At 43.4% G+C, this 14,307-nt stretch overlaps 1 protein-coding gene across 3 annotated transcripts in view; it reads left to right on the top strand.

Moving 5' to 3' along the window:
• LOC137432889 (N-arachidonyl glycine receptor-like) overlaps positions 1-8,664 on the top strand; it is a 45,663-nt gene extending 36,999 nt beyond the window's left edge. For all 3 annotated transcript variants that reach the window (XM_068125194.2, XM_078783719.1, XM_078783718.1), the window contains 3 exons: positions 2,268-2,490; positions 5,665-5,909; positions 7,558-8,664. In XM_068125194.2, coding sequence (XP_067981295.1) covers positions 2,299-2,490; positions 5,665-5,909; positions 7,558-8,053 — 933 coding nt within the window. In that variant the 5' untranslated portion in view covers positions 2,268-2,298 and the 3' untranslated portion in view covers positions 8,054-8,664. The remainder of the gene's footprint in view (positions 1-2,267; positions 2,491-5,664; positions 5,910-7,557) is intronic.
• The last annotated feature ends 5,643 nt before the right edge of the window (positions 8,665-14,307 follow it).

Genomic DNA, 14,307 nt, shown 5'->3' on the forward strand with positions numbered 1-14,307 from the left:
CTGATAACATTACGTATGGTGGACACAGGAACATCAAGGTCTCTGGAGATGGATTTGTAGTGTTGAGATTGTCCATGCTTGGCTAAAATCTCGTGTCTGACCTCTTGAGACAATTCTCTTGTTTTCTACCTTTTCTCCCTGCTCATTGCAGTATGCACAGTGACACAAAACAGCAGTATGACTACTTTTCTCTATTGAAACTGGTTGAATGAGTGATTTTTATATTGCAAGCACCTGAAACTCACCACAGGTGAGTTCAATTCCAAAGTAAAGGAGAATCACCTGCTTGAAATGTAACTATTTCTAACAACTTCTAAAAGGTGCCAATAATATTGTCACGTGACTACCCTCTGGTGAATACCGCAGGGTGACACAGATGACCAAACGAGCTTTAACTCCAAGGAGTTCAATTCAATAGCGGACCGTCGTTATACGCAGGGGGAGCAAGCGGGGGAGAAGCCGTAAGCGCTTACCTTCATGAGTACACCCGATGTCCTCGACTCTGCAATAAATCAACTCAAACCGACACGGAATTAAAATGTACCAAAATACCAGATTTATTAAAGAAAATGTCGGTCACAAAATAATGCACGATAAAACTATATTCCTAATTTGAGCACTCCCACACAGACCCGAATATAAACAATTAGAAAAATAACAGAAAATAAATATGTGAAGTTTGTGGCACTCAGCTCAAATAGGCTCTTGAATCTCGTCAGGAATCGTCAAAACTGCCTCGCATCCTTGGAGGAAAAAGCGCTCGTTTGTGCGAACTAGGCTCCCTGCGCTTCCGCTCACTCCTGGGTTTGTCGAGAGCGCAGTGAACAGGCCGTACCCGTCCACTCATCGTTCTTGCGCGGGATACCGCAGTTCTCAGTCCGCAGTTCCTTCTTCTCACGATCACGATGAAGATGTCGGAACATGACCGTTCGTGATGAATCTTCCTTGCACAAGTACAATAGCGACCGTTCGCTATGGAATCCAGAACGAGAAGAAGAAAATGTCAACTGTTCCAATTATTTTGTACTTGAGGCTCTGACATCATCCCACAACATCTCCATGTCTGCTCCTATCAGCGAGTTCCACTTTACTAGGCCTTTTTGCCAATCAAACCCGGACCAATCACTGCATTCGGGGAGTGGCTCCATGGCCCTGCCTGATTGAGGTGGTGATGTAGCGGCTGCGGCACCAGCGGTCGTGTTCGATGCCTGGTTTCCGGTTGGTTTTTAATTAGTGTCATTAATTATGGTGTCGATTGCTTGGCTTGGCTATGGTGTGTAGTGCGGTATCATAAGGAACACAGGAAAAGGTTACAGAGGCAATTATATACAGGGGATTAATTTACCCATAATCCCTCACTAATTAACAAACCTCACCCCTCTCATGGGGACGAAGATACAAGCTTACCTGACATACGGTCTGCACGAATTTCGTACTTATGATACATCGAGGTTTCTTCTTCTTCACGACAGTCGGAGCACACTACCTATGCATTCTACCTGGACTAAGGTATTGCCTACCTCCTACAAATGTAACAATATTGTTCGGGCCATTTTAGTATTTCTGTGTGGAATAAGTGAAGATTTAGTAATTTTTTCAGCTTTTTTTGTTTTGTTCCACTGCAACCCAAAAAATACATATGTGGATACCAAAAGATTTTTTAATTGCAACAATTTTCTGGAAGAAATGGTGCTTTATTTGAAAAAAGTGCAAGGGTGCCAATATTTTTGGCCACGACTGTGTATAGAGCGATGCGTGAATGGAATCACAATACAAGCCATTTTATTGAAGTTTGTTCCCAAACTAAATCGTTGTGGACGGATTCGGACGAAACTTGGTGGACAGGTTGGGTTTGTGACAAGGAAGAATTTGTTTAATTTTGGTGAAGATCTGGATCCAGATACAAGAATATTTTTCAGTGATTCTACACCATTGAGAGATGGAGCCAAAAACGATATTTCACACTAGGCCTATATCTCAAGGTTGTGGACGAGTTATGACAAAACTTGGTGGATGAGTTGCTTCGGTGACGAGAACAAGCCAATTCGATTTTAGTTCAGGTCCGGATCCAGATCTGATCTATCAGTGGATACAAAAGGTAAACTGTTCAGCCTGGCGGAGGTATTCTCCCTTCGTAGTACCGTTCTAGTTATATATGTCCTTATATATAACCACATAATTTTGCAGTAAGACCATAAATCACTAAGTTTGACAATGACAAGGTAATGTAAAAGTGTTTAAAATCTATCTTTTTCTCCCAAACCCAGTTTTGGTACTAGATGACCAAGGCATTGACAAATGACACTTGGAATGCTGAACACGTGTGAGGAGACATTGCAGAATGTGGGAAATGGAACGAGTCTGGGGAAACGGGAATTTTCTTATTTCTCCATTATCAGCATCACCACCTGCATTGTACTGTTTGGCTTGAGCCTCGCTGTCAATGGAAATGCATTGTGGGTTTTTGTTTGCACATCCTGTCGGAAAAAGGTCAGTGATGGCTAGACTTTATTCTTTTCAATCCATCCTCCTTCCGGCATTGGCCATTTTATCATTGCCATCTGAAACGATGGCAACTGGTCACACTGGTGATCCCAGGTTCAAATCCCATACTCAATGTTGATTCATCCATAGTCTACTAATGCCCTGGTAATTCTAACTCGTGTAAAAGTATAATACTGTCTTCATATGTTTTTGCCCTGGATGTAATTTACAGACAAGCTCGACCATGAGTCTTGCTTTTTGAAATTGTTTTCTGCGACTTATTGTTGCCAATACTGCACCTGACTTTTGAAATGGCTGACGTACTGTATGAATGCTAACAAGGCCTTTTTGTGCTTTTTGTGTTTAATTTGCTGTGTGTGTTTACACTGACTCGGTTCTGCTCGCGGGGAACTTTTAACCTGCCATTGTTAGTATGAAATCTGTAAGCCAAATAGTCTTTTTAACATAATTTTAGCATTTAGACGAAAGAGTGGCAATTTCAAAACGGTTAACCACAATTGTTCTGTTCCTAAATGCAAATCAGATTTACAGAAATATAGGAAATAAGAGAAATATCCATGGATGAGAAGTGTTGAGTTCCTATACCACTTCCTGTAAGTACAAGTGAGTGGCCGCAGTAGATATAACACACACACACGGACAGATGCTTCTCCTTTTCCAATATTTGCAAAGATCTCATGTAATTACTTTTGTCGCCCAGGAAGCAACCAAACAACTAATGCTGGCATATCAGATGCCCAGTTTAATGTCCATTTGGGGGACGGCACACACATTCATGAATCACCCTGCCTGCGAGACACCAGAATGACGATTTATATCTACGTCAACATTCAAACCCAGGATTAAATATTGTGTTGCAAAGTATACATCTACCAGATGGCTGAGATGCAAGTGTGCAAACTTCTAGGTATCCTGCCAGCCCAATTATCAAACAAGAAAGATGTCGTGGAAGCACGATACTTGCGAAATCCAAATAAACATTTGTTGCCATCGAAACAGCAATTTGGTAATTTGAAAAATTTGACCAATCAAGAGTTTCAGGATGGAATTTTGTTCATAACAAGTTTGGTTGATACATTTTCTAATTGCCGACTTGCAGACAGTGATGTAACGCTACACAATTGTTTGGATTAAACTGCCTGCTGAGTGGATGGAGTTGATTTCTGAACGGGAAAAGCAGTGAAATTCTTGTAGCACCTACATGTGTTGATGAGTACTCTGGTAAAGCTGCATTGATGGTGCAATATTTTGATGTATCAAACTTTTTGAACGATTTTCTCGATTCGGAAGCACTGAGTATATGCAATCTGTTGTCGTCTGTGAACAGTTTAAGATTTTTGATGGTTGCATAGCCGGTGGTTGCGTAGCCAGTGGTTCATTATTGGGTGGTTTGGTGGTGGGTGTTTCGGTGGCGGGTGAGGCCAGGGTATTTGGAAGATTGGATATCTCCAAGCCCGGCTGGCATGTCTGAAAACATGTATGTTATGTGTTAATGGAGTACATATAAGGCAATGATTGACTTCAAAACTCACTTATAGCATTACATAAAATGACAATATTTAGAATTGCAATAACATTGGTACTTAATATCGGATGTGCGTAGACTTGAAACAATTGGGTATGTTCAGGAAACACAGGCACATCTTACACCACAGAGAAAGAGAAAAAAAATGGCCTTCCCTCCAATTAATGATTGGGCCCAATCCATTGAAATGATACTGTTATGATAAAGTATGTTAAATTGATGAAACATTCCCGTCTGTGTTACTTCTCCTGTCATCCGCCACCTCCCTGTCTGGCTGGAAGTTCTAATGGAATGGCACATGGACTCTTGTGGGTCATTTGAGCCTAAGGGACTTTCTTCTCTGAAAGTGTCGGATCAGAAACTTTCTTACGCTGTATTTTGGTTTCATACCTTTCAAATAGAGCAGTTTGTAATAAACAAAATTCTTGGGTGTGAATTTCTGATTAAGACTATTCTTGAACCCTTGCAAGGGTCCTTCTTATATGCAAATGCCAAAGATTTTCATTTTTTTACCCGTGTGTTTTGTATTACGTATCCAATGTAGATGTCATAAAATAATAATGAGCCTCGGACATCAATATATCCGAAAAGGGGTTTTTAAGGGTCTTTTAAAGGTATTGTAGTTGACGGTTATGCCCCTTCTGAACACCGGAAATGTGGAACTCAATAAATGAGTTTTGCTGGATATCAAGGTGATGCAACACGATTAAAGAACATCAAACCTTTCGGGTGCAACTTTATGATTTACCGCTGACCAGCTCTTAGTCTATAAGTACAAGTGTTGACAGCAGGATGGCCGAGAGGCCGTCGAGTCAGTGAGCTATCGTCGGCACCGTGGAGCACCTTCCAAATTCCTGCCCCCACCTACAGAGGACATTACATCAGCAGCACAGTCGTTCCCTCAGCCAATGATGATACATGGAACAGTACCTGAGAAAGGGCTGTACCTCTGCACAACGAAAGACTTGAAGAACTTTCTCAGCTTGCTGAAGGGGCACCTGCTCCTACTGAAAACTCCTGACCAGGTGGGGTCTGTGGAAGTGGTATGGAGGGACGTGTGATACACAACTCCCTGACGTATCATTACTACGAGTGAATGGACTCCTGTACCTGGATTAGGTTCTTATGAACACAGATGGGGAGGACATATCTGGGGCTTATGCATGTACAGGGTAAGTTTATTTACCATCAATCATGTTGAGGGAGTGTTTGGATCTTTGATGGCTTTTATAAATATATTGTTTGTTTGGTTCTGGGGCTACAAGAGAAATTATAGTTTTTGCATCTCTTGGCAAAAGTTTAACCATCTGTCCGTTTGTTTGTGTATACACGAGTGTATGTGGCTCCTGTATATGTGTGTTATATCCACTGTCGACGCTAGGATGTACTAACAGTACTAACAACGGGCAGAACGGAATCACTATAAACACACGCAGAACGCATGCACAAATGGTCTCGTTTAGCATTCGTACGTCATTTTGAAACTCATATTGAGAGAAGCATTTTTGTCCAGATGAGACTTCGTCAGGAATGAAGCTCAAGCTCAGCCAGTTTTGACGTTTGAACCAAGCTTGCCACCTGCAGCACAGTGCACCTCTTCCATTGCTTGAACTTATTTCTGTCTTTCTTTGCAGGTTTATGTTTTTATGATGCATCTGGCATGCATTCACCTGGTATTTTCTGCTTTCATACCGGTACGACTTTTCCTGGTGATATCCCTATATTTGCGATCATGGAACATCCCAGAGATCTGTCTTCTTGTAACAACCTCCGAGTCCCTTTATGCTTTCTGCACCCTTTGGTTTTACGCACTTACCAGCATGGAGCAGTTCCTTTCTGTCACCAAACTTCAATTTGCAAAAAAGCTTCGAAGCATAAGGTGAGGCTTAGGAATAAACTTTAGTTTCCAAACCAATTTGCCATATTATTAGATTTTTGTCAATGTCACTGGTTTTCTTTGGTATTTGGAAGATACAATTTTTGTTGTAATGGAGAAATTAAAATAACCGATGAGAAACATGCAGAACTTTACTTTTAATTTTTAAATGCCAAACAAATGTTCAAGGACAAAACAGAAATTCAGAAACATATTTGTCTTTTGTTTTTTACAATGATCTAAGGCTCATTGAGGAGCTTGTACCTAAATCACAAAAAGGACAAAGAAATTAGTTGACAATAGTGTACTTTTGGCTGACAGGATGGCCTGGGCCCTAGAGGTACGCACACTCACCTCTTAGCTGTCTAGCCTGGCTTTGAATTCCGGCCCAGATATAAACTGTCATCCCGATGTATCACAGGAAGGGTGATTCATCAATGTGTGTGCTGTCCCTCCGATAGACATTAAATGGGCATTCCATCAGCCAGCATTAGTTGGTAGACGTGAAAGATCCCAAGGTGTCCTTCACGAAGAGTAGGCAAGCAAGATACTTGAGAATAGAGAATACTCAGGAAGGTGATGGGAAGGATGGGGGAGGTGGGTTATGTTTTTTGTGTGTAATAAGTCGAGGCTAACACATATAACATATAATAAAGGGAGCGGGAGACAAGAGGGGGAGAGAGAGGGAAGCACAACAACAGTAGAGAACAGTGCCATCGGGAGATTTGTGGAAGGGAGAGGGCTGGAGAGAGGTACGCGGGATAAACAAGATGGCCACTACAGGGACTTTCAGGAAAGAAAACGGGGAATTTTAAAGAGGTGGATTTAAGGTGCTTTAACGGGGGTAGAAAAGATCAAGGTTTTTGGATGCAGGGGGTGCAAGGCAATAAGAGGAGTCACCAGAAGATAGAAAGAAAGGCCCTCAGAATCAGCTTCATCGCAGGAGATACCAATGATTCTAAAAGCCTTGGTTTATACAGCGTGAAGCTGAGCTAGGGGTGAGGCAGGAGCACCAGCGCATAGGGGAGAACAGTATTCCATTGAGCTGCGGATGAAATCCTTTTATGTGCAGAGAAGCTCAGAAGTGCCAAGGAAGGATTTCGTACGACGGAGGATGCCCAGTCAGCGCCTGGCTTTGGGGCCCAGCTTGGAAATGTGGTTTTCCCAAAAGGTCATGGCAGATCGTGAGACTCAAAAGTTTGAGCGACAGAACTTCTTGGAGAGGATTGTTGAGAAAGTAGATGGGAGGGTTGTCCAGTCGATCTTTTCGGAGAGACATAGTAAGAGTGTGAGATTTGTCAGGATTGAAAGACATGTTCCACTTGTTTGACCAGTTTGTAAATTTATCCAGTTCTGCGGAGAGTGAAAAGGCTTCTGCCTGCCGATCTGAGGGTTGAGTCATCAGCAAAATGATAGAGAGGATCATTGTTGTTTGAGCAAGAAAAATATAGAGAGGATAAAGATAGGGAGGTTGATGATCAATGAAAAGATCATTGGTAAGAGAGGGATATGACCCGATATTGTGGTGATCGACCACGTTGTGATAGACTCAGTGATGTGTCAAAGAAGGATTATTTCCTTCTTCTACAGATGCTATAGACGAATACATCTTTGGACCCCTTTCTAAAAGTGTCATCCCTGCTGTGTGCAGATTGTATCACGCTGTGAGCATCTTCTTTTGGCTTCTCGCTGCTGCACAAATGCACATCGTCATGGTGGCACCCAAAGAAAAGAATGCGAGTGCTTGGCATCAAATCCTATCGATTATTTTTGCCTTCCTTTTGCCCTTTATTGTGATTATCGTCTTTTACAGTCACATCATTACCTTCCTCCTCACTCAGCAGTCCAGAGGCACAGGCTCAATTCGCCGTACACCCCTCCGCATCATCTTTACCATCAATTGTATGCTCACCGTGCTCTTCCTGCCCTATCATGTTGCTGTGGGTTGTGTCATGTTGCTGAAGATTCGTAACCCATACACACCGATGATTCTTCGGTCCCTGGCTTTGTTGATGGAGACAAACTCTGTACTCATATTCCCAATTTATGCCCTCATCTCCAAGTCTTTTCGGAAACGTTTCAGAAGTGTATTTCTTTATCGTAAGTATTTAATGAGGTCTACCAGGACTTCTATTTTAACTGAGTAAGCACAAAGAAAGTGTCTGCAAGATCAAAATGCATTTCATTTTTCCTGTGAAAATTGGAAATTTTCCAACTGGCTCCTCCACAGGCACTATGAACGAGTTGGCATTACCTCATTTGTACATAGATGGTCGGAGCCACCTTACAGAGGCAGTTGTAGCTGCCTTGAGTTTAGTAAGGCATTAAGTGGACCGGAGATGCCCAGAGAGCGTGTGGCACGCACAGCCCGCACGACATAGGACACTCATGGGTAGGGGGCACGAGGAGTTCCAACCGGTCAATTCAGCTTAAAGTTAGCAGGGTCCAGAGTCCAGCGGTCTCATTCCTTCCAAGTTATTTTACCTGCTCGAGCAGGAGTTAGTTTATTATGTTGCTTATACCCACCATTCCTTACTGATCCTCATGTTTTGTGTATAACTTGTAGCGCTAAGCTAAGATTGTGTTTTATGTTTCATGCTCCGTTTTCAAGCTTTATGTTTGTCGCATTGTTCTTTGTATGATTTCAGTTGGATTTGTATCCTTGTTGGGGGGAGGGGAGGATAGAGATTGCTCATTATCTATTTATTACATATGCTGTCTGTTTATTATTTGAATTAAACATTTGTGAATAAATGTTGTTGAGGCATCTTCTTTCCCACCTTTGAGGGAGTTAAAAGGAAAAATCATCGGGAATTGTCTGTCGTTGTAAAACCAGCCTCACACACTGGGGGCATCTGCACCTTGATGACGACATCTTCAGGATGAGGGCTCAGTTCCTTCAAGGTTTCAGCACCCTGTCCTGATGACAATATATTTTATTTATTACCTCCACCACTAAAGTTGGATGGATTTTATGTAATCATCCCTGACTGTCTGTCTGTGAGAAGGATATCTCAAAAAGTTATGGACGGATTTGAACGAAACTGGGTAGACTGGTTGGGTGTGTGACAAGGAAGAATTTATTCCATTTTGCTGAAGATCCAGATGCAGACCAGGCCTGTGAGTGGGAGACAAAATATAAACTGTTCAGCCTGGCAGAGGAATCTGCTCTATCAAATGCCATTCTAGTTCTTTATATGTCTAATTATGTTCATACAGTATTTTATATATATATATAGTTACGTTTGTCAGGGGGATTAAACATCACCTTAGAACAGATAGAACTGTATAGACTAAACTCTATGAAGATTTCTCGATGTGGTTTGTGATCGTGCAGGGCAGACACCTTCCACTTCCAGGTTGGATCTGGCCCCTTAATCAGGCTCATTGTGCGAATGAGTCGCGATCATCATTTGGTCCAAAAGATCATTTGGATGACCGAGAAAGTACACAGAGGGGCCCACATATGGTACGCAGATAGGGCCGATGCAGAGGTATCGGCAGGCATACGTGTGCTCGCCATTTTCAGTCACCACGACGTGCCAGCCGCCTCTGGCCACCGCAATGAAGGACTTCGAGAGCACAACCAAATCAGAGGCCCAATGGGACCCATAGATTAGCGATGCCCATGCCCGACATGTGCGACGACCCACAGTCGAGAGAGGCTTCCCCTGGGTACCAAACACATCCTCCTAGTTGTCTTGGTGCATAGGGAGCAAGTTTCCGCGATCTCACCCACTTGACCAGGCCAGGATGGACAGTGTGGAGGACCTACGCTATGCAGGAACCGCAGTTGGGCCACCGCCGCGCAAGGTCGGAGGCAGCGGGGCCCAGGATGACCCACCATAGGAGGTTTGTCGGAGATCCGGTAACCTGGAACCTCGTTGAGACCAACCCCTTCATTGAGAGAGCCCGGACGCAGCGGCCAAAGACCATTGAGTGGCGGTGGTTGTCAGTGTGAAGCCCTGCAGTCAGGGGATATTCACGCTCCAGCTCGACCAGTCAAGACCAGTCAAGCTGCACCTTGAAATGGGGGAGTTGGACATTAACAGATTCCCTCCAAGAGGGGGTCTGTAGGATGTGACGCACTTAGAAATTCTACTCAAGGAAGATACCGTTGTGCTCCGACACAAGGTGCTTGAACTTGAAGAACTGGCCACCACAAGCGTTGCACTCTGATCGAGTGACTGTGTGGTGCGCTGTTGCTGATGTTGGCATCGTGGGTCCTTATTTCTTTGAAGAGGGTGGTGTAACTGTTACCGTAACTTCTGACCGTTACATTGATATGCTCGAAAACTTTCTAAGGCCACAATTCGAACACCTTGAGCTTGAAGAACTCGATGTGTGGTTTCAGAAAGATGGAGCTATGGCACACACAGCTCGAAGATCATTGCAAGTGCTGAGGGAAATGTTTCCGGATCGGGTGATCTCGTTGGGTGGCCGCCCGTTCCCCTGACCTCGCCCCTCGTGATTTTTTTTTCTGTGGGGCTACCTTAAATCACGAGTGTATACTCATCGACCCCAAACTCTTGAAGCCCTTAAGGTTGCTATTCAGCAGGAGATAGCCGCTGTTCCACCCGACATGACCCGTCAAGCCATGGCAGCGTTCAGAAATCGCCTCCAAGCGTGTATAGACAATGACGGCCACCATTTGGAGGATGCCATCTTTAAAACATGATGAATAAAAACTGTATTGAATGAAGTTTCATGTGTGCAAATAATATCTTGATTATCTTTAACCATTTTTTTTAATTTACCTTTGAAATGTGGGAGGTTTTTTTGGGTCACCCTGTATATATCGATGTATAACATGAGAAGGTTTGGCATGTGAGAGGGTGCACATCGAGGTGAAGAAGAAGCTGCCTATGTATGATGCTGATTGACGTTGCATTTTGTGGTGACAAATGTAGCCTCCATCTCCTAAACTGGAACTCAACGTCGGCTTATTTCAGTTTATAAGGGTGATATACGAGTATAACACTGCTTCAGGAGCGCTAAACTTCTGGATTTTTTAACGATCTATAAAATCATTATCTTATTTGAAATTAGGTATATATTTGAACATTCGTGTGTGGGTTATCATGTTCTATGAACTCTCCAGTTTTTCTTTCTTTCTTTTTACCTCGTTGAGTTAGCTCGGCATTGGTTTAACGTTCAAGGTGGCTGACTTGGGATCTTCGGGTCTTGAGAATGAGCCCCTGTCGTGCCGTTGAAATAACATCAGGTGGGTTTACTCAGTCTGTCATCCTTCTGAAGTCCATGGAATAATTATCAGCAAAGTCATGGAATCCATCATTGCTTCAGATATTAAATCTTTCCTCTTCTCCAATGGCTTGATCTCTGATCATCAATTTGGTTTCAGACCTGGTCACTCTACTCTGGACATGCTGCTTCTGCTTTCTCAACAATGGATGGAGGTCCTCAACGCCAAACAGGAAATTAGAGCTGTCTCCCTTGACATTTCACGTGCCTTCGATACGGTCTGGCACCCTGCTCTGCTCTCCAAACTCTCCTCCTTTGGTATCCATGGAAATCTCCAGGCATGGCTGGCGGACTTCCTCTCTGGTCGTAGTCAACGTGTGGCCCTGAATGGGTTTCTCTCATCTCCTCTTCCTGTTCAGGCTGGAGTTCCCCAAGGTAGTGTTCTGGGCCCTGTGCTTTTTCTGGTCTTCATCAATGATCTCTCTGACTCTCTTGAAAATCCTCTCTATCTCTTTGCTGACGACTCTACTCTCTGTCGCTCCATTCCTCATCCCTCAGATCGGCAGTCTGCAGCCTCCTCACTCTCTGCAGACCTGGACAAAATCACAGACTGGTCAAACAAGTGGAACATGTCTTTCAATCCTGACAAATCTCACACTCTTACAATGTCTCTCCGAAAGGACCGACTGGACAACCCTCCCATCTACTTTCTCAACAATCCTCTCCAAGAAGTTCTGTCGCTCAAGCTTTTGGGTCTCACTATCTGCCATGATCTTTCTTGGGAAAACCACATTTCCAAGCTGGCCTCCAAAGCCAGTCGCCGACTGGGCATCCTCCGTCGTGCGAAGTCCTTCCTTGGCACACCTGAGCTCCTCACCACATACAAGGCTTTCATCCGCAGCTCAATGGAATACTGTTCCCCCCTCTGGGCTGGTGCTCCTGCCTCACACCTTGCTCGGCTTCACGCTGTTGAGGCCAAAGCTTTCAGAATCATTGGAATCTCCTGCGATGTAGTCAATGCCGAGGGCCTTTCACTCACTCACCGCAGGCAGGTTGGTGGTCTTTCTGTCTTCTACCGACTCCTCTCCGGCCTTGCTCCCCCAGCTCTCTCTGTGCTCTGTCCCCCCAATATTCCTTCAGGTCGCACAAGATCTGCCTGCAACCCTCTTCTGGTTAAACTGCCAAAGTCTAGGCTCTCTGCTCACCTTCACTCCTTCATTCCCCTTTTCTCCCGCCTCTGGAACAAACTCCCCCACTCCCTTCAATCCCACTCCTCCCTCCAGGTCTTTAAAACAGCTGTTCACCACCATCTCTTATCTTCCCCCATCGAAAACCTTGATCTTTTCTACCCCCGGTAATTCACCCCAGAGTCCTTGCAGTGTTCATATGTTTTAATCCTCTCCCACCTCCCCCCAAGTCCTCCCGATGTCCCTGCTCTCAAATGTTGTGTTTGTGTCCTTCCCCCTCTCTTTTGTGTCCTTCCCCCTCTCTCCCCATCTTGTCTACCGCTCCCCTTGTTTTTTGTGTTTTGTGTGTCGGTTTGTCTTTTTGTGTGATTAATGTTAGCTCTTTCACGAGCCTCGATCTTGTATACAAAAAAAAAAAAAAAAAAAAAAAAAAAAAAGAAAAAAAAAAGTAAGTACCAGCTTACTGGTACAGAGGCATAGCCACACTTCCAGAAATGATGCAAAACAACAACCTTGGTTAGTATGTGTGGGTATGTCTTCTGCGCATTCGGTCTCCGTGTTGTTTTCTTTCCTTTTTTTACTTTTTCATTAAAAACCTTGGAGTTTGTTTACAGAAAATGCATCCTCTTCAGTTACATCCAAATACAAATGCAAATGCATTTATATCTTTTATATTCAAATGAAAATACTTCTGATGCAGTTTTGTAATGCATACAAGATAGATTAATCTAACCAGACATACACACTCCATAGTTGGAACTTTCATCTTGTAAATTGTTTATTAAAGCATAGAACGAAATAAATATAAATACATACATGCACAAAACATTTCAACATTTTTTGATCGCTTTGTTTATTTTTACAGATGACACCAAACTATTGTTACACTTAGTAAACTTGAAAGTTGCTGCCAGACACGTCTGTCCTCTCAGGATAAAGTAATCGTCTATTAACCCTGCAATTACTTTAACAATTAATTCGTAATTACTATATCATCAGTTGCACTTGTAGGGAGTTATGTAAACGTGTAACACCAGTTAAATGTATTTGGAAGATCACAAATTCATTGAAACTGATCAACTGCATTCTGTCAAAAAGCAAATACTTTGCGAACAGATTGAAATTCCAAAGCAAATACAGTGTATACCTCTTGATCACATACATTTGCACGTGAAAGCGTAAATTCGTTGCATGCAAATGTACCTGCACTTGAACACACCTGCAGTTTAGACAGCGTACAGACCAGAGGGAAGCATACGTCCATATGATATGAGCATGCACTGTGCATAAGTAAGCAAAAACGCCAGAGACAAAAAGGGAAATATTGTTGTGGATATGAGAATGTTTTTTTTTTTTTTTTTGTATAGTAAATTGTTGTAAATATCACCCTCTGTAAAATGTAATGATTCCTTGTAAATACCTCCGTAGTGTAAAGATAAAAAGGGCGTCTCGGTAGTTATTCCATAAACACCACATTCCAGGACCCGATAAAACCCTTGTTCAGTAGCTTATATCTTATTATGTGTCTTAGGGTAAGGCTGTGTCTCCCATTAATTTAAATACTCCATTGCACCAAGTGAAATAAGAGTAGATCCCCTTTCATTTCATTTCAATGGCCAACTGCATTTTGGGCGGTTTTCTTCAACCACCATTGGCCACGAGGCAGGGTTGGGGAAGAAAGGCGTGTCTCCACCTCGTCATAGAGGGGCGGATTGAGCCAGCCCCGAACAACCAACCGAGCACGAGGGGTTTGTTTTGAGAGGGCGGAGGAAGAGCGATCGGGGAGGTTCGCAAAGGTTCAAGGGTGGGGCTATATATAACCCATGAGAGACGCCCCCAGGAGATGCGCTATGACTGAGACAAGGAGATGAGTCTGAAAAGAGAGGTCCATGACAAGAGCTGAGTTGGTCGTCAGGGGTGGTCAGTGGTTGCGTTGAGTGGTTGCGTTGGTTGCGTTGAGTTGTCGGTGGAGAAAGAGTGGTTGGACAAAGAAAGAGAGAGGAGAGAACCCG

The sequence above is a fragment of the Myxine glutinosa genome, chromosome 8 (assembly GCF_964187855.1).
Source record: "Myxine glutinosa chromosome 8, kmMyxGlut1.1, whole genome shotgun sequence".
Classification (NCBI taxonomy): Eukaryota; Metazoa; Chordata; class Myxini; order Myxiniformes; family Myxinidae; genus Myxine; species Myxine glutinosa.